This window comes from Tachyglossus aculeatus, chromosome 21 (genome assembly GCF_015852505.1).
Source record: "Tachyglossus aculeatus isolate mTacAcu1 chromosome 21, mTacAcu1.pri, whole genome shotgun sequence".
Classification (NCBI taxonomy): Eukaryota; Metazoa; Chordata; class Mammalia; order Monotremata; family Tachyglossidae; genus Tachyglossus; species Tachyglossus aculeatus.
Window position 1 is genome coordinate 67,707,649 of NC_052086.1, and position 21,468 is coordinate 67,729,116.

Sequence of the window (21,468 nt, forward strand, 5' to 3'; positions counted from 1 at the left end):
CTGCTGTGGCTGCGTCTCTCGTTAACGCTGGACAATGAACACGAAGAACTTGAAATTTTGCTCCTCTGGTCGCAATATTCAGTTGCTTTCTGTATCACTAGCTTTAAACATTAAACACACAAAAACAACATAAATGTTTCAACCCAATTAGCACGGCCTAATGGAAGGAGCAAGGTCTGACAATAAGAGGACCTGGGTTCTAATCCCAGCTCCACTATATGCCTGCTGTGGGATCTTGGATAAGACCCTTAACTTCTCTGAACCTTAGTTTTGTCATCTGTAAAATGGGGATTCAATATCTGTTCTTTCTGCTACTTAATAGTGTGCCCTATGTGGGACAGGAACTGTCTAACCTGATTATTTTATAATAATAATAATGATGGCATTTATTAAGTGCTATGTGCAAAGCACTGTTCTAAGTGCTGGGGAGGTTACAAGGTGATCAGGTCGTCCCACGGGGGGCTCACACTCTTAATCCCCATTTTACAGATGAGGTAACAGGCTCAGAGAAGTGACTTGCCCAAAGTCATGCAGCTGACAAGTGGTGGAGTTGGGATTTGAACCCATGACCTCTGGCTCCAAAGCCCGTGCTCTTTCCACTGAGCCACACTGCTTCTCTTGATCTCTGCCTTGTTTCTCTGGTCCTCTGACCTTGAGCGTGGCACTTTTTTTCCACAGAACAGGATCTGAAATGTTGATGCCTTGTCCTGAATTGAGATTGATAGCTGAGTCCATCATCATTTTAGTTTTTCTCACACTCACATCAAAGTTCATGTTTCCTTTTCCTACCCACTCAATCCGTTTTCTGAGTTCTTCCTGTAGTTTTTCCTCAAAAACATGGCATTTCATCACCCAAAAGAATTTGGTGTCATCTACAAGCTTGAAAAATTGACGGTGCCCTCCCCGATCAGTGCTTGCCACATAGTAAGCGCTTAACAAATACCATAATTATTATTATTATTTTCATCACTGAGGAAACTCTTGAATAAAATCAGTCCTAACACTGATCCCTGGGGTGGACCCCACTAGCTATACTATTTCTCCAGCCAGAAAAGTGACCGTCAAACCGGATTTTTTTGTTTCTAAGCTCTTAGCCGGTTTTGTATTGCATATTATTTCTTTTGAAGATTCATACATTCCAATCTCATCTGAAGCGTTTCCAGATATATGTCTAATAGGAAAGTAGCAGAGAGTGCCTTTTTCTCTCAGGTGGGGTAAAGCAGAGAGAGAAAACTGTAGAACTGGTCATTTCAGGAACGTATGGGCCATTTTGGAAACCTAGGGTAGGAAACATTCTAAGTTTATGTCTTTATAATAATAATAATGGCATTTTTAAGTGCTTACTATGTGCAGAGCACTGTTCTAAGCACTGGGGGGGGAATAGAAGGTGATCAAGTTGTCCCACGTGGGGCTCACAGTCTTAGTCCCCATTTTACAGATGAGGTAACAGAGGCTCAGAGAAGTTAAGTGACTTGCCCGAGGTCACACAGCAGACGTGGTGGAGCCGGCATTCGAACCCATGACCTCTGACTCCAAAGCCCGTGCTCTTTCCACTGTTTATGTCTACCCTAGTGCTTAGTACAGTGCTTGGCAACCAGTAAGAACTGAACAAATGCCACTATAATTCTCTTTGTTTATGTGATTTTCACCAGCTCTTCTTTATTCTTATATTGTGAGCCCCTGGGGGGCCAGGGACCCTGCCTAATTCTCATACGCGTGTTTTTTCCCTGGTTTTCACACCGTAGGTGTTTAATAGATACTATTACTGTTACTCTTTTTTAATGGTACTTGTTAAGCCTTTACTATGTGTCACGCACTGTACTAAGCGCTGGGGCAGATACAAGCTAATCAGGTTGGACACAGTCCATGCCCCACTCTGGGGTCACACTCTTGATCCCTTGAGGTAACTGAGGCACAGAGAAGTTAAGTGACTTGCCCCAGGTCAGACAACAGACAGGCAGTGGAGCCGGGATTAGAACTCAGGGCCTGATCCCTGGGATCCCCAGGCAAAGTAAATCCTCTGGGTGCCCAAACCCTTACGGCAGGTCTACCCCACCAAGAGAAGTTAAAAACATTTCTCTCACCTCTCACCTTTAACTTGGGTGGACTCAGAGAATCTCCATCCGTTTCTTCATCACCTGGGTCGCCACTCACTTTGATGACTTTGGGCTCTATCGCAACGCCATTCGACACACGTTTCCTCTTCTGTTTTTTGACGCAGGGGGCCTCGGCCATTTCTCTGGACAACGGTGCTTATTTGACCTGTTTAGGAACCAAAAAAAAGCCACCAGTGAAAGTCAGGTCCTTTGGGGGAATCTGACCTAATTTCTACTTCAATGAACAGGGCCTTGGTTTGGAAACTCTTACAGAAGAAACAATCCTAAACTGAGACCTGACTCTACGTCTGGTGCAAGTTTATGAGTTAGTAGGATGGAAAAGGGAGGTAATAACAATAATAATAATAATAGCATTTATTAAGCGCTTACTATGTGCAAAGCACTGTTCTAAGCGCTGGGGAGATTACAAGGTGATCAGGTTGTCCCACGGGGGGCTCACAGTCTTCATCCCCATTTTACAGATGAGGTAACTGAGGCCCAGGGAAGTGAAGTGACTTGCCCAAAGTCACACAGCTGGCAATTGGCGGAGTCGGGATTTGAACCCATGACCTCTGACTCCAAAGCCCGGGCTCTTTCCAATGAGCCGCGCAAACCGGGGAGTAAAGTAGAAGGGAAGCACTGCAGGATGAAGGGTGCCAAAGAAACTCTCACTACTCTCTCAGGGAGGTGTTCCTACCACCGGTATTCATTTATTCATTCAGTCATATTTATTATTATTATTATTATTATTATTATTCATTAGGTGAGCACTGTGTGCAGAGCACTGTACTACGTGCTTGGAAAAATATAATACAACAATAAACAGTGACATTCCCTGCCCACAATGCGCTCACAGTTTAGGGGGGGAACAGACATCAGACTTTGTTGCATTGTATTCTCCTAAGCGCTTAGTACAGTGCTCTGCATGCAGGAAGAGCTCAATATGTATCACTGATTGCCTGACTGTTTGAAAAGCAGGGTTTTTTATGGGATTTGTTAAGTGCTTTCTACGTACCAAGTGCTGGGGTAGATACGAGCCAATCAGGTTGGACACAGTCCATGTCCCACATAATAATGACGGTGTTTGTTAAGCGCTTACTATGTGCGAAGCACTGTTCTAAGCACCGGGGGTGGGGGGAGGATACAAGGTGATAATGATAATAATGATAGCATTTATTAAGCGCTTACTATGTGCAGAGCACTGTTCTAAGCGCTGGGGAGATTACAAGGTGATCAGGTTGTCCCACGTGGGGCTCACAGTCTTCATCCCCCTTTTACAGATGAGGTAACTGAGGCACAGAGAAGTGAAGTAACTTGCCCAAGGTTACACAGCTGGCAACTGGGATTCGAACCCATGACCTCTGACTCCCAAGCCCGCGCTCTTTCCACTGAGCCACGCTGCTTCTCCGCTTCCACATGGGGCTCATAGTCTAACCCTCATTTTACAGATGAGGTGACTGAGGCACAGAGGAGCTGAATGACTTGCCCAAGGTCACACGGCAGACAAGTGGTGGATAATATTACTATTATTACTAGAGAAGCAGCATGGCTCAGTGGAAAGAGCCTGAGCTTGGGAGTCAGAGGTCATGGGTTCGAATCCCGCCTCCGCCACATCTGCTGTGTGCCCTTGGGCAAGTCACTTAACTTCTCTGAGCCTGTTACCTCATCTGTAAAATGGGGATTAAGACTGTGAGCCCCCACGTGGGACAACCTGATCACCTTGTATCCCCCCCAGCGCTTAGAACAGTGCTTGGCACATAGTAAGCGCTTAACAAATGCCATTATTATTATCATCACTGTCCCAAGCGCTTAGTACAGTGCTCTGCACACGGTTAGTGCTGAGAAAACAGGACTGAATGATTTGTTCTGACGATTTGGACACCTGTCCACATGGTTGGTTTTGTTGTCTGTCTCCTCCTTCTAGACTGTGAGCCCATTGTTGGGTAGGGACCATCCCTATACGTTGCCGACTTGTACTTCCCAAGCGCTTAGTACAGTGCTCTGCTCACAGTAAGTGCTCAACAAATATGACTGAATGAATGAATGTTGTCTGTCTCCCCCTTGTAGACTGTAAGCCAGTTGTTGGGTAGGGATTGTCTGTCTCTATACGTTGCTGACTTGGACTTCCCAAGCGCTTAGTACAGTGCTGTGCGCACAGTAAGCGCTCAATAAATAGGATTGAATGAATGAATGTTGTCTGTCTCCCCCTTCTAGACTGTGAGCCCGCTGTTGGGCAGGGATCGTCCCTCTATGTTGCCAACTTGGACTTCCCAAGCGCTTAGTACAGTGCTCTGCGCACTGTAAGCGCTCAATAAATAGGATTGAATGAATGAATGCTGTCTGTCTCCCCCTTGTAGACTGTGAGCCAGTTGTTGGGTAGGGACCGTCTGTCTCTATACATTGCCGACTTGGACTTCCCAAGCACTCAGTACAGCGCTGTACGCACAGTAAGCGCTCAATAAATAGGATTGAATGAATGAATGTTGTCTGTCTCCCCCTTCTAGACTGTGAACCCGTTTTTGGGTAGGGACCGTCTGTCTCTATACGTTGCCGACTTGGACTTCCCAAGCGTTTAGTACAGCGCTCTGCACACAGTAAGCGCTCAATAAATACAATTGAATGAATGTTGTCTGTCTCCCCCTTCTAGACTGTGAGCCCGCTGTTGGGTAGGGACCGTCTCTATATGTTGCCGACTTGGACTTCCCAAGCGCTTAGTATAGTGCTCTGCACACAGTAAGCGCTCAATAAATACGATTGAATGAATGTTGTCTGTCTCCCCCTTGTAGACTGTGAGCCCCTTGTTGGGTAGGGATCGTCTCTCTATGTTGCCGACTTGGACTTCCCAAGCACTTAGTACAGTGCTCTGCACACAGTAAGCACTAAATAAATACGATTGAATGAATGTTGTCTGTGTCCCCCTTCTAGACTGTGAGCCCCTTTTTGGGTAGGGATCGTCCCTCTATGTTGCCGACTTGGACTTCCCAAGCGCTTAGTACAGTACTCTGCGCACTGTAAACGCTCAATAAATAGGATTGAATGAATGAATGTTGTCTGTCTCCCCCTTCTAGACTGTGAGCCCCTTGTTGGGTAGGGAACGTCTCTCTATGTTGCCAACTTGTACTTCCCAAGCGCTTAGTACAGTGCTCTGCACACGATAAGCGCTCAATAAATAGGATTTCATTCATTCATTCATTCAATCGTATTTATCGAGTGCTTACCGTGTGCAGAGCACTGTACTAAGCGCTTGGGGAGTCCAAGTTGGCAACATCTAGAGACGGTCCCTACCCAACAGCGGGCTCATCCATTCATTCAATCGTATTTATTGGGCGCTTGCCGTGTGCAGCGCACTGTACTAAGCGCTTGGGAAGTACAATTTGGCAACATCGAGAGACGGTCCTTACCCAACAGCGGGCTCACAGTCTAGACGGGGGGAGACAGACAACATTCATTCAATCGTATTTATTGATTAATATAATCTATTGATTGATACCAAACATATCAACACAATAAAATAAACAGAGTAAATAAGTACAAATAAAATAAATCGAGCGCTTACCGTGTGCAGAGCACTGTACTAAGCGCTTGGGAAGTCCAAGTTGGCAACATCGAGAGACGGTCCCTACCCAACAGAGGGCTCACAGCCTAGAAGGGGGAGACGGACAACATCCATTCAATCGCATTTATTGATTAATATAATAATAATAATAATGGCATTTGTTAAGCGCTTACTATGTGCAAAGCACTGTTCTAAGCGCTGGGTGGGGGGATACAAGGCGATCAGGTTGTCCCACGTGGAGCTCACAGTCATCACCCCCATTTTACAGATGAGGTAACTGAGGCCCAGAGAAGTGACTTGCCCGAGGCCACACAGCAGACACGTGGTGGAGCCGGGATTCGAACCCGTGACCTCTGACTCCAAAGCCCGGGCCCCTTCCACTAAGCCACGCTGCTTCACAAATTTAATATAGATTAATATAATTAATTAATAATATAATATAGATTGATTATATATTATAGATAATTATATATTAATAGATAATATCTATTGATTGATACCAAACATATTAACACAGTCAAATAAATGGAATAAATATGTACAAATAAAATCAATCAATCGACTAGGCCTCATGATGGGGAGAGGCGGCGGTGACCCCTGACCTCCGCAGCCCGGCCGGCACTCACCTCGGCCGCCTCACCAGGCCACGCCCGATCGACGGATCGGCGATCGGCTCCCCACCCTGAGCCCCCCCCCCCACCCGCCGCCGAAGGCCCGGCTGCCGGCCCAGGCCCGCTCAATCGATCAGCCCCAAACATCGAGCCTCACGTCATAGGCGGGGGGAGAACCGGAAGTGACGTAGGCGCGGCGGCGGGTTTGAAAGGAGCCAGAGTGGAGGGAGAGATGGAGACTAAGCGGTTGGCTCAGTATGTACATGGCGCTTATAATAATAATTAATAATAATAATAATAGTATTTGTTAAGAGTTTACTATGTGACAAACACTGTTCTAAGCGCTGGAATAATTATAATAATAATAATGATAGTATTTGTTAAGGGCTTACTATGGGCCTAGCACTGTTCTAAGCGCTGGGGTAATTATAATAATAATAATGATAGTATTAAGGGCTAACTGTGGGCCTAGCACTGTTCTAAGCGCTGGAATAATTATAATAATGATAGTATTTGTTAAGGGCTTACTGTGGGCCTAGCACTGTTCTAAGAGCTGGAATAATAATAATAATAATAATAATAATGATAGTATTTGTTAAGGGCTTACTGTGGGCCTAGCACTGTTCTAAGAGCTGGAATAATTATAATAATAATAATGATAGTATTTGTTAAGGGCTTACTATGGGCATAGCACTGTTCTAAGCGCTGGAATAATTATAATAATGATAGTATTTGTTAAGGGCTTATTATGGGCCAAGCACTGTTCTAAGCGCTGGAATAATAATAATAATGATAGTACTTGTTAAGGGCTTGCTATGGGCCTAGCACTGTTCTAAGCGCTGGAATAATTATAATAATAACAATGATAGTATTTGTTAAGGGCTTATTATGGGCCTAGCACTGTTCTAAGCGCTGGAATAATTATAATAATAATAATGATAGTATTTGGTAAGGGCTTACTATAGGCCTAGAACTGTTCTAGGCGCTGGGGTAATAATAACAATAATAATGATAGCATTTGTTAAGGGCTTACTATGGGCCTAGCACTGTTCTAAGCGCTGGAATAATTATAATAATAATAATGATAGTATTTGTTAAGGGCTTATTATGGGCCTAGCACTGTTCTAAGCGCTGAAATAATTATAATAATAATAATGATAGTATTTGTTAAGGGCTTACTATGGGCCTAGCACTGTTCTAAGCGCTGGAATAATTATAATAATAATAATGATAGTATTTGTTAAGGGCTTACTGTGGGCCTAGCACTGTTCTAAGCGCTAGAATAATTATAATAATAATAATGATAGTATTTGCTAAGGGCTTACTATGGGCCTAGCACTGTTCTAAGCGCTGGGGTTATAATAATAATAGTGATAGTATTTGTTAAGGGGGAGACAGAGAACAAAACCAAACATACTAATAAAATAAATAGAATAGATATGTACAAGTAAAGTAAATAGAGTAATAAATATGTACAAATATATATACATATATACAGGTGCTGTGGGGAAGGGAAGGAGGTAAGATGGGGGGATGGAGAGGGGGACGAGGGGGAGAGGAAGCAATCCTCACAGCACATATATACATACCATTATGTACGTTTATATACATATATATATTATGCGTGTTTATATACATATGTGTGTGTGTGTGTATATATATACATATGTCATTTGTTTATATCAATGTCTGTCTCCCCCTCTAGGCTGTGAGCTCGTCGCGGGCAGGAATGTGTCTGTTGTATTCTCCCAAGCGCTTAGTACAGTGCGTTGTACACAGTAAGCACTCAATAAATATGATTGAATGGACAAATGAATTATTTTGACATTTTTATTTCTGACCGCCCGCCCCCGCCCCTCCCCATTAGAGTATAAGCTCCTTATGGGTAGAGAATGGGTCACATTCCTGTTTTGTGGTTCCCAAGTGCTTAGTACAGTGCATTGCACCTAATGGACAATCAATAAGAACACCTACTGCTAAAAGTGGCTCTTGGGAGCTGTGTCGGGAAGGGTAAACCAGCTTAAGAGAAGCAGCGTGGCTCAGTGGAAAGAGGGGCTTTGGAGTCAGAGGTCATCGGTTCAAATCCCGGCTCCACCACTTGTCAGCTGTGTGACTTCGGGCAAGTCACTTGACTTCTCTGAGCCTCAGTTCCCTCATCTGTAAAATGGGGATTAAGATTGTGAGCCCCCCATGGGACAACCTGATCACCTTGTATCCTCCCCAGCACTTAGAATAGTGCTTTGCACATAGTAAGCACTTAATAAATGCTATTATTATTATTATAAATTCCTTGAGAGGCAGGGAACGTGTCTGTGACACTTTGTTTTAGTGTCCTCTCCCAAGTGCTTAGCGCAGTGCTCTGCAAACAGTAAGTGCTCAGTAAATACGATCCATTGATTTACTGGTGATCACCCCAGCTCTGGTTCTGGGAGAGTTAACGCCTTTTCCCAGCTCCAGTTCCTTCCCTTCCCAAACCTCTCTCCCTCTGGCCCGGGGAGGGGAGAGCAGTACATCCCTATGAATTGACCATAAGATATATGTGGTGGTTTACCCTGGTCTGAAATATTAGTGCTCGAAAACAGAGGGAAGCATAAAAAGGCAGGCACCCCCCGACAGCCTAAAAGAAGTAGTAGGACTACGAATTTGAAAGCCAACAAATCTGAAATTACAAAGCAAGCGGTCTGGTACCTAATTTAACAGTGTTAGCCGCTTTATGCCAAGGACATGCTAGGCGTTCTTGAGAGGGTGCTTGATTATCTTGGCGTTAATCAATGGCAAAGAGTTTAGAATATCTGTGAACTCTGGCAATCAGTGATAATAATAATAATAATAATAATAATAATGGTATTTAAGCACTTACTGTGTTCCAAGTACTGGATAGTACGGGCTTGGGAGTCAGAAGGTCGAGGGTTCCGATCCGGACTCTGTCGCTTGTTTGCTGTATGACTTTGGGCAAGTCACTTCTCTGTGCCTCAGTTATCTCATCTGTAAAATGGGGAATGAGACTGTGAGCCCCATGTGGGACAGGGACCGCGTCCGGCCCGATTTGCTTGCATCCACCCCAGCGCTTAGTACAGTACTTGGCATACAGTAAGCACTTAAATACCATAATTATCATCATTGTTATTATTACTGTATTAAGATCTGGGTAGGGACAGTGCAATTAGATCGGACACAGTCCCTGTCCCACTGGATGCTCAGTCTAAGCAGAGAGAAACACTGTGGTCTAATGGAAAGAGTTAGAAGGATCTGGGTTCTAATTCTGACTCCACCACTTGTCCGCTGGGTGACCTTGGGCAAGTCAGCTAACTTCTCTGTGCCTCAGTTCCCTCATCTGCAAAATGGGGATTCATTACCTGTTCATTCAATCATATTTACTGAGCGCTTACTGTGTGCAGAGCACGGTACTAAGCGCTTGGGAAGTACATCAGCAGCATATTTATTACTCTATTTATTTATTTTACTTGTACATATCTATTCTATTTATTTTATTTTGTTAATATGTTTGGTTTTGTTCTCTGTCTCCCCCTTCTAGACTGTGAGCCCACTGTTGGGTAGGGACCGTCTCTATGTGTTGCCAGTTTGTACTTCCCAAGCGCTTAGTACAGTGCTGTGCACACAGTAAGCGCTCAATAAATACGATTGATTGATTGATTGATTGATATAGAGACGGTCCCTACCCAACAACGGGCTCCCAGTCTAGAAGGGGGAGACAGACAACAAAACATGTAGACATGTCAAAATCATCAGAACAAATAGAATTAAAGCTATATGCACACAGAGAAGCAGCGTGGCTCAGTGGAAAGAGCCTGGGCTTTGGAGCCAGAGGTCAAGGGTTCAAACCCCGGCTCCGCCAATTGTCAGCTGGGTGACTTTGGGCAAGTCACTTCACTTCTCTGTGCCTCAGTTCCCTCATCTGGAAAATGGGGATTAAGACCGTGAGCCCCCCGTGGGACAACCTGATCACCTTGTAACCTCCCCAGCACTTAGAACAGTGCTTTGCACACAGTAAGCACTTAATAAATGCCATCATTATTATTATTAACAAAATAAATAGAATAGTAAATATGTGCAAGTAAAACAAGTAGAGTAATAAATCTGTACAAATGTATACAAGTGCTGTGGGGAGGGGAAGGAGGTAGAGCGGCGGGGGGGATGGGGAGGAGGAGAGGAAAAAGGGGGCCCAGTCTGGGAAGGCCTCCTGGAGGAGGTGAGCTCTCAGTAGGGCTTTAAAGGGAGGAAGAGAGCTAGTTTGGCGGATGTGTGGAGGGAGGGCATTCCAGGCCAGAGGTAGGACATGGGCTGGGGGTCGATGGCGGGACAGGCGAGAACGAGGCACAGTGAGGAGGTGAGCGGCAGAGGAGCGGAGGGTGCGGGCTGGGCTGGAGAAGGAGAGAAGGGAGGTGAGGCAGGAGGGGGCGAGGTGATGGACAGCCTTGAAGCCGAGACCTTTTCTCCTTCCTACTTAGACTGTGAGCCCCATGTGAATCCTGACTATCTTTTATCTACCCCAGTGCTTAGTTCTGTGCTTAACACATATTAAGTGCTTAACAACTATCGCAATTATTATTATTATTATGGGGGAGGGAGAAAAGCTATCTTGTCCCCACTGTCCACATGAGGAAACAGGCACAGAGAATCAATCAATGTTATTTATTGAGTGCTCATTGTGGCAGAGCACTGTACTAAGCATCTGGGAGAGTATGATACAATAGAGTTGGTATACACTATCCCTGCCCTCAAGGAGCTTACCTGCCCAAGGTCAGAGAAGAGAGAGGTGGCAAAGTTGAAATTAGAACCCAGGTCTCCTGACTCCCAATCCCGTGCTGTTTTCTCTAGGCTAGGCCCCCAGTATGTGTGGAAATCCTAACTCCCTTTCACTCAGCCCTTTTTCATTTTCTCCTCTAGGGATCTGACTTCCCATAAAGTGAACTCGGAGAATTTTGAAAAGCATAAATAGAGCTTACAATGATGCTTTGGTCCTAGAAAACCTTCCTGGTTGGCTGTACTTCCAAGAAATCAATCAATAGGTATTTTTTGTGTGCTTACTTAGTGCACTGTCAAATTGGACACAGTCCATGTCCCACATGGGGCTCACAGTATTAATCCCCATTTTACTGATGAGGTAACTGAGGCACAGAGAAGTTAAGTGACTTGCCCGAGGTCACACAGCGGACAGGTGGTGGAGCCGGAATTAGAACCCACGTCCTTCTGTCTCCCAGGCCCAAATTCTATCCATTAGGCCATACTACTTTTGGTTAAATAGTCATATAAAAGAAAGGCTCTTGCACAAGTGAGTGGGTCGGGGTACTCACCTCTCCAAAATATTTTACTTGTACATATCTATCCTATTTATTTTATTTTGTTGGTATGTTTGGTTTTGTTCTCTGTCTCCCCCTTTTAGACTGTGAGCCCACTGTTGGGTAGGGACTGTCTCTATGTGTTGCCAATTTGTACTTCCCAAGTGCTTAGTACAGTGCTCTGCACATAGTAAGCGCTCAATAAATACGATTGATGATGATGATAAGTGTTCTGATCTTGTTTCTGTGGTTTATGCCAGGCAAACATACGTGATGTCACATCATCTCTAAGCATCCAGTATCCATGAGGGCTGTCAGTTGCCACAGGTTCTGATGGTAAAGCAGGGATATTTCCTCCTGGGTAAAAAAAAAAAAAAAATTACTGTTTCTAAGAAAAAAATTAAATACCATCTTCTTACTGGAAAAGGCTTGACCCGAATTGTGCTTGCTGAGATATTAAATCAGTAAATGCAAGTGTCTGAATTTCACTTCAACAAGATTGTGCCCCATACAAAGGTAGATATATCCGTTTTATTTTAATGATCTATCTAAATTGCTTTATCTTTCAGGCAGCTTGGATTAATTAGGAAAAGATCTGTCACTCCAGCTAACCAGAAAAATCAGGATAGAAGTAAATCAAGTAAGTAGAGTGCTTCATTTCTTTATTTGATGTCATTACATCTTAAACTCCAGGAAGCACTGACATTTTGGTTTGTTGCAGAGCAACTGTTCGACTATTTAATTGTTATTGACTTTGAATCAACATGTTGGAATGATGGGAAGAGCCACTACAGCCAGGAAATAAGTAAGCATGAATGAATCGATGTAAAAAAAAAAATTGAGTCGATTTGCGTTAGCACATGGAAAAAATGTCATTTGAATGATAGAAGTTTCAATTTCGCAAGGACAAGAGCAAACTTCATAATAGGTTAGAATCTATAGATTCAAATTTAACGAATGCCAGTATTTTTCTAAACAGCACAGACTTTGGTTGTGATTCTGCCTAATTAGCTTTTTTCAAATCAGGGCTCTCAAGGCAACCCTACAACAATGAATAATAGATAAATCTACCAAGAACTTAAAAAAAAACCAAACCTAGAAAAAAGATATACTGAGCAAATACTTTTCCCAAAAAAGAGTCTGTTCCAGGATTTATTCAGCTTTCACCTCTATTGAGTTAAAATGCCACTGCAGTCTTCTATATTCATCCAATCGTATTTATTGAACACTTACTGTGTGCAGAGCACTGTACTAAGCACTTAGGAAGTACAAGTTGGCAACATATAGAGACGGTCCCTACTCAACAAGGGGCTCACAGTCTATATCATTTTCTGCATACAGGAAGTGCTCTATAAAACCACTGATTGATTTTCACTTTTGTATATTTCATGCTGTCTGTCAGATACATTGAGTTATAATTCATAAGACTGTATACCGGATGAGAGAGGTGCATTTTGAAATTGAAAATTTTTAAAAAGTATGTATTTCAAGGACCCTCAATAATAACCATTCTTTTTAATTAGTCGAATTTCCAGCTGTCTTGTTAAACACATCAACTGGAGAGATTGAGTCTGAATTCCAATCCTATGTTCAACCTCAGGAGCATCCAATTCTTTCCGAATTTTGCATTGAACTGACAGGCATAAAACAGGTATGCTAAAAAAAAAAAATCAGAACCCCCTATGTAATTTAAGGAAAGCAAACTACAAATATCTGTTGCTGTGCACTTTGAGTAAATCCCTTAAAAACCTGGTTGAATATTCTAGAAAATAGAAATTAAGATGTCAAGAAACACAATTTTTCTTTAATCCAAGGATTTCAAAGCCTTCTTTATATGTGGATGCAATGGATATACTTAGCCATGAGGCCACTGGCGATGATGACTGTCCCCCCTGTAGACTGTAAACTCCTGGTGGGCAGGGAACGTGTCTACTAATTCTTTTGTATTGTACTCTCCCAAGGGCTTAGTACAATGCTCTGCACATTCATTCAATCGTATTTATTGAGCGCTTGCTGAGTGCAGAGCACTGTACTAAGCGCTTGGGAAGTACAAGTTGGCAACATATAGAGACGGTCCCTACCCAACAGTGGGCTCACAGTCCAGAAGCATATTAAGTGTCCAGTAAATACCGCTGATTGATTGACATGTGCAATGTGGCAGAAAAGAACCAAATGAGTGACCGAGGATCCCTTTGGCAACAACAGTGCACATGCAAAGCGGGTGTTTTGTTTTTCTTTTATGGTATTTGTTAAGCGCTTACTCTATGCCAAATTCTACTCCCTCCTACTTAAACTGTGAGCCCCATGTGGGAGCAGGACTGTGATCAACCTGATAAATTTTTATCTACCCCAGCCCTTAGAACAGTGCTCGGCACAGAGTAAATTCTTAGATGCCATTTAAAAAAGTACTGTACTAAGTGCTGGGGTAGATACAAACTAATCAGGTTGGACCCAGTCCATGTCCTATATAGGGCTTGCAATCTGATTCTCAATTTTACAGATCAGGTAACTGAGGCACAGAGAAGTTAAGTCACTTGCCCGGAGTCACACAGCACACAAGTGGCGGAGCTGGGATTAGAACCCATAGCCTTTTGACTCCCAAGCCCGTGCGCTAGCCATTAGGCCACAATTGCTATTCATTGGTTTACTGGGTTAGCAATTTGCAGCACCTGGTGCTGTTTTCGATTCTGTCGCTCTTTAACACAAGCCTTCCAGAAACCTCTGAATGAGAAGAGCTTACCCCATTCCTGATGGCCACAACACCGAAGCGACCGATGAATCCATTCTCACAGTATTCTTTTTAAAATTAGATCAAGCTTCATTAAAAGTCACTGTAGATTGAAGCCCAAAGACATGTAAGAGACTTTATTCCAAATAAAGGATGAAGCGTAGGATTCGGAGCTTCGTCTAGCTGATCTTATATGTTAATTAATCAATTGTATTTATCGAGCGCTTACGGTTCATTCGTTCATTCAGTCGTATTTGTTGAGTTCTTACTTTGTGCAAAGCACTGTACTAAGCGCTTGGGAGAGTACAATATAACAGAGTTGGTAGACATGTTCCCTGCCCACGGTGAGCTTGTATACTTGACATTCATTATTGCTTTCACTAAAGGCTCAAGTTGATGAAGGCGTTCCACTGAAGATTTGCTTATCTCAGTTCTGGAAGTGGATTCAGATGATTCAACTGAAGAAGAAAATTATTTTTGCTCCAGGGATTTCAAACCCTGCAACATCAGAAGTCAAATCATGTTCATTTGTTACTTGGTCAGGTAAGAAAACACTTAGTTTCTGGTTTTTGTAGTGTAAGCATTTTTTATGGTATTTGTTAAGCATTTACTATGTGCCAGGCACTGTACTAAGCGCTGGGGTAGATACAAGATAAGCAGGTTGGAGACAGTCAATGTCCCACATGGGGCTCGATCTTAATCCCCATTTTTCAGATGCGGTAACTGAGGCACAGAGAAGTGGCTTGCCCAAGGTCACACAGGAGACAAGTGGGGGAACCAGGACTAAAACCCAAATCCTTCTGACTCCCAGGACTGTTCTCTATCTACTAGAACACACTAGTAGATAGAAGCAGCGTGGCTCAGTGGAAAGAGTGTGGGCTTGGGAGTCAGAGGTCATGGGTTTGAATCCTGGCTCCACCACTTGTCAGCTGTGTGACCTTGGGCAAGCCACTTAACTTCTCTATGCTTCAGTTCCCTCATCTGTAAAATGGGGATTAAGACTGTGAGCCCCAAGTGGGACAACCTGATCACCTTGTATCCCCCCCAGTGCTTAGAACAGTGCTTGGCACATAGTAAGCGCTTAACAAATACCACCATTATTATTATTACTGTTTCTCAAGCTTAACTGGGCTTAATAAACTCAGGAAGATACTATTCAGATTTCCCAGGAATTGGTACTAACTGAAAGCTTTTTCTAATTCTGTAACCACTTTCTATCCAGTGCATATTTTTAATTACATTCATGGACTTCACGAGCCAGAAAAACAGATTGGCATGTAGTAGATCCGTACTCGAAATTATTGTCCACTGCATTTTTTAACCCTCCAGGATGAGGTATCCTCAGTGACCTCGTTTTAACTTCAGGAATGCCCCAGATTCTCTGTATATCATGGCATTATGAAGCCAAGAAAAAGATCACTGGATGAGTACTTTTTCAGAGCCAGTGGCCATTCTCTTAAATATTCTAGAGATGTGGTATTCTGCTTTTTAGGTCTCTTTTTAGTGTTCTGGACCCTTGTCCAAAGGGCCAGAATTAAAATTGGCTATTTAGCGTAGACTGTAAGCTCGTTGTGGGCGGGGGATACGTCTAGCAAGTCTGTTTTATTATACTCCCCCTACCACTTAGTGCAGTGCTCTTCACACAGTAAGTGGTCAGTGTAAGATCATTAATGGCAAGGAACGTGTCTGCTTATTCTTTTGTACTCTCCCAAGCGCTTAGATCAGTCCTCTGCACATAGTAAGCACTCAATAAATACCATTGACTGTGATTGATCGATTGAGAAATACCATTGATTGACTGTATCCTCACTAGATCACCAAATGGCTTAATTTAGTAGAAAATTGTGTGAATCTTCCCTGCTCAATATCAATTTAGTTCATTAGATCACTTCCCCACTTTCCACTGTCTACAGAATAGTGACTATTTAAGGAATGCCCTCTTTAATATTCTATATGTTTTACTCAGGGCTTGGACACTCTAAAAATGCCAGTCACGAGACAAATGTCCTTCTAGGCAGCCATGATAAATGCCAAAATTGCATTTTCAATAAATGATCTGACCTAATAGCCAAAAAAGGATGACCAGGTGACTAATTTTCCTAATTTTTATCATTTCCCAGCATTTTGTTTGGATAAAATAGATATTTAAATGTAGCTCCTGAAAATGGAAATAAAAATAGCTAGCTTATTTAACTTTGTTTTATTTTTTACTCTATCTTGTGCAGACTGGGATCTGGGAGTTTGTTTGGAATACGAGTGTAAAAGGAAGCAACTACGCAAACCTGAGATCTTGAATTCCTGGATTGATCTCAGGGCAACTTACAAGGTAAAAGTCTTCACAGAAGGTGAACACTTATTATTCATGTTTCAACCCTTCTTCACTACTTCATAGCTGTAGTGCTTCAATGTCTACACCTGAAAATTGTCCCCCTCAAGCTTTGTTAATCTATAAAGCGCACTTCAAATCTGGGGGGAACTAAAATTGGGAACTCTAGATGTAGGTTAATAATACTTTATCATTACCCAAATCAAATACCTATTTTTGTCTCTTTGTCTGATTAGCTTTTCTACATGAGGAAGCCAAAGGGGCTAAGTGGGGCTTTGCAAGACCTAGGATTAAAGTTCTCAGGACAAGAGCATTCTGGTGAGTAGAACATGAAAGCCTATTTATTCCCAGCGATAACTGGAATACCAAGAGAGCATAGGCCCGGGAGTTAGAGGACCTGCATTCTAATCCCGGCCCCGCCACTTATCAGCAATGTAGCTTTGGGCAAGTCACTTCACTTCTTTGAACCTCAGTTTCCTCATCTGCAAAATGGGGATTAAATCTTATGCTCTCCTACATAGGCTGGGAGCCCCACGTGGAATAAGGAGCATGCCCAATCTGATTATCTTGTACCTACCCCAGTGATAAGTACAGCAGCGTGGCTCAGTGGAAAGAGCATGGACTTTGGAGTCTGAGGTCATGGGTTCAAATCCCCGCTCCGCCACTTGTCAGCTGTGTGACTTTGGGCAAGTCACTTAACTTCTCTTGGCCTCAGTTACCTCATCTGTAAAATGGGGATGAAGACTGTGAGCCCCCCGTGGGACAACCTGATCACCTTGTAACTTCCTCAGTGCTTAGAACAGTGCTTTGCACATAGTAAGCACTTAATAAATGCCATTATTATTATTATTATTACAGCGCTTGGCACATATTAAGTGCATAATATGTACCATAGTTATTATTAAAGAAGATCTCAGCTTACCTGGTTCGATAGGATTCATACAGGAAATAAGCTTCACAAGACATCTTCGCCGGGTATTGTGTTCCGATAGACTGATCCTGGGGTTTCCTCAGTCCTGCACTCTGGTTCAGGGAGAATCTCCTGGAGGGCTCGAATGTTTCTGATTAGCTCGGGACCCTGGGATTTCCTCTCATCAGCCACGGCCTCTGTCTCTGAGTCTCTCTGGCCCCCGAAAGTGCCCTAATCTAGTTGGAGGGGGCTCCCCAAGCAGGGAAAAAGCCAAGACTGTACCCCACTGTGTCCTAGAGTAGGTTCTCCCCAGATCTCACGATCCCCTGGGAAGGCTGGGAAAATGGGGTTTCCCCAGGTAAACCCAGAGTTGTGGAGTTTTAATGAACTTGGTAGCTCTTCAGCGCTGTGACAGCCTTGGAGCGGTTGGTGGGTTGCTTAGCAACTTCTTTTGCCACCCATGATAGGGAAATACTGTCATCTAGTGGTTTTTAATGAAGAAATTAGGGAAAGAAACTGGCGAGCAAATAAATTTCCAGTATGGTGAACAGGGATCAGGCAGATGGTCACCGAGCAGAGCTTTTTGGTATAGATGAAGGCCAAAAGACTGAAATGTCCAAGAACAATTGTTCCTTCAAGATATGGATCAAATTTCATGCTCTTTCCCACTTCAGTAGGTCCAACTGGGAGGTCTCAGGTTCCGATGATATCAATCCTGCAATTTACTCAACACCAAATTTTTGATTAAAAAAAAAATACCCAAGGAAGATAAGAGGGCATAAATACTTTCCCAATAACGTTTTGCTTTGCTGTTCCTGTGTTCCTTCATAGTAATATTTTGTTGTTCAGTATTTGACTTTTCCTCATTCAGGACTGGACGATTCCAGGAATACTGCCCATCTGGCTTGGAGAATGATCAGGGATGGTTGCATAATGAAAATCACTAAGTCTCTGAACCCGGTGAGTAAGGTTTTCTACCCACCTGTTTTTCTCTTGTCTCACGTCTAAGCAACCACAGGTTCAATGAAAAACAGACGGGCATTTGAAATGTGCAGTTACTTTAAGATTTGCTCTATCACATGATATTCTGCTGCGAATCTGACCAGCCAGTTTCAAAAGCTCTTGGATTTGTCTGTGGAACTCATAGGTACACCCAAAGAAGAATTCCAGTTGCTTTGCTAAAGCTTTAACTGTGAACCAGGACAAAGATACTGCTAGATTCAAGAATGGAGTGCACACTCCCAGCCTGGATGGGGGTTGGGTCAGCAACTCTTTGGATGACAAAGAACCTACATTTGGTAAAAATAATATAAGGTCTAATGGAAGAGTTCAGAAAGGGATCACCTCTTCTCCAAAGTCCCTTCGAGATCCGCCATTCTCCAGCATAAAGATGGGGAAATACGATGAAGTTCCAAGTCCTTTATCGTTTCACATTAATGGACTCTCTGCTCCTTCCGGAAAGTTGCAGCCTGCTAACTCAAGTTCCCCGATGATCTTTCAAAATCGAATTAAAAATGGACATCTCACATCTACTCCCAAGTATAATTCTTCTGCCCTCGGTTCAGAGTTAGTGTTGGTGCCTACCACCGTTTCAACCATTGGCAACATCTCTGATATGGATATAAGTCTTAGTCCTGATACTTTGTCCGTGTTGGCTAACTGGGAAGATATAGCTTTAATGCCAGACTCACAAGTCATTAAAAGTTCAGACTCTGGGCAAACCCCAGATGACTCAAATCAGGGGACTTCATCAAGCCTTGAGAAGACCTCAGTGGTTTTAAAGGAGTCTGCAGTGGCGAATTATAAGAACTTTGACAATTTAGGAATGACAGTAAATTGTGAGACCCCTCAATCTGTTGCCTACAAAAGCCCTCATACAACTATTTATAATGTAAAAAAAGCCAAGAACCAGACATTAAATGGCATAACTTTTAAGGTACCTAAAACAAAGGCAAATGATTTGAGCCTTTTACCAAATCTATCCAAATCAGAGAATCAATCTCATGTCTGTGAACTTTCTAAAAGGAAACCTTCCAGTCCCCAAACATTCCCACCAGCTAAAAAGCAGTCCTTCACTCTTCACGATGAGAGAGTTTCATCAACTGATCGGCCCCGCACACTGAGAAGTTGTAGCAATTGTAAAGTGTCCCCTTCTGTCCTGTCTTCCATCACGAATCTCCAGGAGCCTCGGAAGACCACGAGTGACAGAATGACACCTCCCCTATGTAATTGTGGCCGGAGGGCTAAGAGACTCATTGTTTCTAATAACGGCCCAAATCATGGAAAAGCCTTCTACAGTTGTCCTGTGGGGAAATCCAAAGGAAATGGAAAGAGCTGCAGTTACTTCAAGTGGGAAAATACACTCCAAAAGGACAGAGCCAATAGCTCTATCTTGTCTCTTTCCACCAACAGGTTCAGTGTTAGTTCTCCTGGAACAAACCTCAATTCTTCAGGAAGTTTACATTTTTCTCCTAAAAAAAGCTTAGGGCTCCGGCCTTCCATGAGGACGTGAGTTGCATGTCTTTCCTGTCCAACCTTGCTCTTCATTAAACTTCATAAAAGTGAGAGGCACCTAGCAGACGGCTTCATGAGGCAATTCACCCCCAGTGTGGTCAGAGGGATGTCCTCTGAGTTGCTTTCATCTGGAAAGTGGAAACTGGTTAGCTCTAAAATGATGGAGAAAAATTCTGGAAGCTACAGTTGGAAACAAGGAATTGCCGGTAAAGACTTCTAGTTTCAACTCCAACTCTGGGCCAATTTAGTCCGTGATTGAACTTACCAATTCTCTACCTTAAAATTTGAAGCGGGTGAAAGGCGTCTGCCGGGTAAAAGGCGTCTACCGTTCACAAGCAAGAGCCAGTCTGGACCAGGCCAGGTTCACACACTCTGTTCAACTTCCAAAACCTTCCTTTCAAGATCGTATCGGGCTCGGGGTGCTAAGATTCAGTGGGTAGCTGAGCTACGAATGGCCACGGATCAACTTCCACATACGCTTGGCTGTTCCAGTAGGTAACTAGGTAACTGGAGCAGCCCACCAGAACAAACCCGAGCCCACAAATGAATGAATCTAGCCCCACTTGGCTCCAGGCTAGACCCAGACATTAAGATGGAACAGTGAAAATTTAGCCCATGCAGGTCCCAGGATCCTGGGTACTGCCTTTTTGATTGTATTGGGTGTGCATGGTGATTTTTAAAATTTGCTGCCTGGGCACAACTTTCTGGAGGCACCCCTGAAATCTTCCAGTTAGGAAGTGTTGCAACCCCCTGGTTGGGAAGCATGGTTTTAAGGCACTCTGAAGATCCTGAATGTGGAGATAATGATGTGATCACTATTTCACATATTAGACATATTGATTTTTTCTTTAACCAATTCATAAAGAGTCAGATTACCAAGATATTTGTGTCATGAAGCTATCATGAAATGTTCATACGATCTGTGTTTATGACCATAGATATTTTACAGTAACACCATATAGTACGTATGTTTTCATTCTCAAAATTAGAATCTGAATCAATGAAATTTTAAAGCACATTTTTTATTAATAAAATAAATTTATAACTGATGACAATGCTTATTTTTATTTTTTAAAAGTGGTAACCCACTGACTGACGTATTTCTTTAATGTATAGTAAATTAAGAGTTACGGGAGCAATTTAAAGGTTTTCATCAGGAAAAGCAAAAAGAGCCGGACTAAACTGCAATCAATTCACTCTCTCTGAATTGAAGTTTAAAATCCCAATACCTTAAATATTGTCAGAATATTAGAAAACGGTAGTTATATTCAAGTAGTGATTTACAGAGTTAATAGTATCAGAAAGTATTTCAGTAGTTCAGCTTTGCGCTTTTCATTAAACAATTGAAAATGCCAAGAACTCCAAAAGAAGGGATGAAGAAAATAAATGAAACCACCTGGGATCTGGTAGTATACAAGCACTACACT

At 43.0% G+C, this 21,468-nt stretch overlaps 2 protein-coding genes across 6 annotated transcripts in view; one reads left to right on the forward strand and one right to left on the reverse strand.

Annotated features, from left to right (window-relative positions):
- The window catches only part of REXO5 (RNA exonuclease 5), a 38,668-nt gene extending 29,424 nt beyond the window's left edge, over window positions 1–9,244 (reverse strand). For 2 of the 5 annotated variants that reach the window (XM_038763791.1, XM_038763790.1), the window contains exon 1: window positions 2,085–2,169. Coding sequence is in view for 3 of the 5 variants with exons in the window: in XM_038763787.1 (XP_038619715.1) it covers window positions 2,092–2,235 (144 nt within the window). In the remaining 2 variants the exon portion in view is untranslated. Of the gene's footprint in view, window positions 1–2,084; window positions 2,263–5,652; window positions 5,676–6,278; window positions 6,301–9,123 lie in introns of those variants that run through there. The other 3 variants (XM_038763787.1, XM_038763789.1, XM_038763788.1) reach the window with 3 other exon arrangements.
- On the forward strand, window positions 2,743–21,193 carry ERI2 (ERI1 exoribonuclease family member 2). Its single transcript, XM_038762803.1, has 10 exons — window positions 2,743–2,798; window positions 8,846–8,947; window positions 12,133–12,203; window positions 12,285–12,368; window positions 13,087–13,214; window positions 14,678–14,834; window positions 16,517–16,617; window positions 16,854–16,935; window positions 18,399–18,487; window positions 18,675–21,193. The coding sequence occupies exons 1-10, from the start codon at window positions 2,743–2,745 to the stop codon at window positions 20,037–20,039; spliced, it is 2,235 nt and encodes a 744-aa protein (XP_038618731.1). The 3' UTR covers window positions 20,040–21,193.
- Window positions 21,194–21,468: the final 275 nt, after the last annotated feature.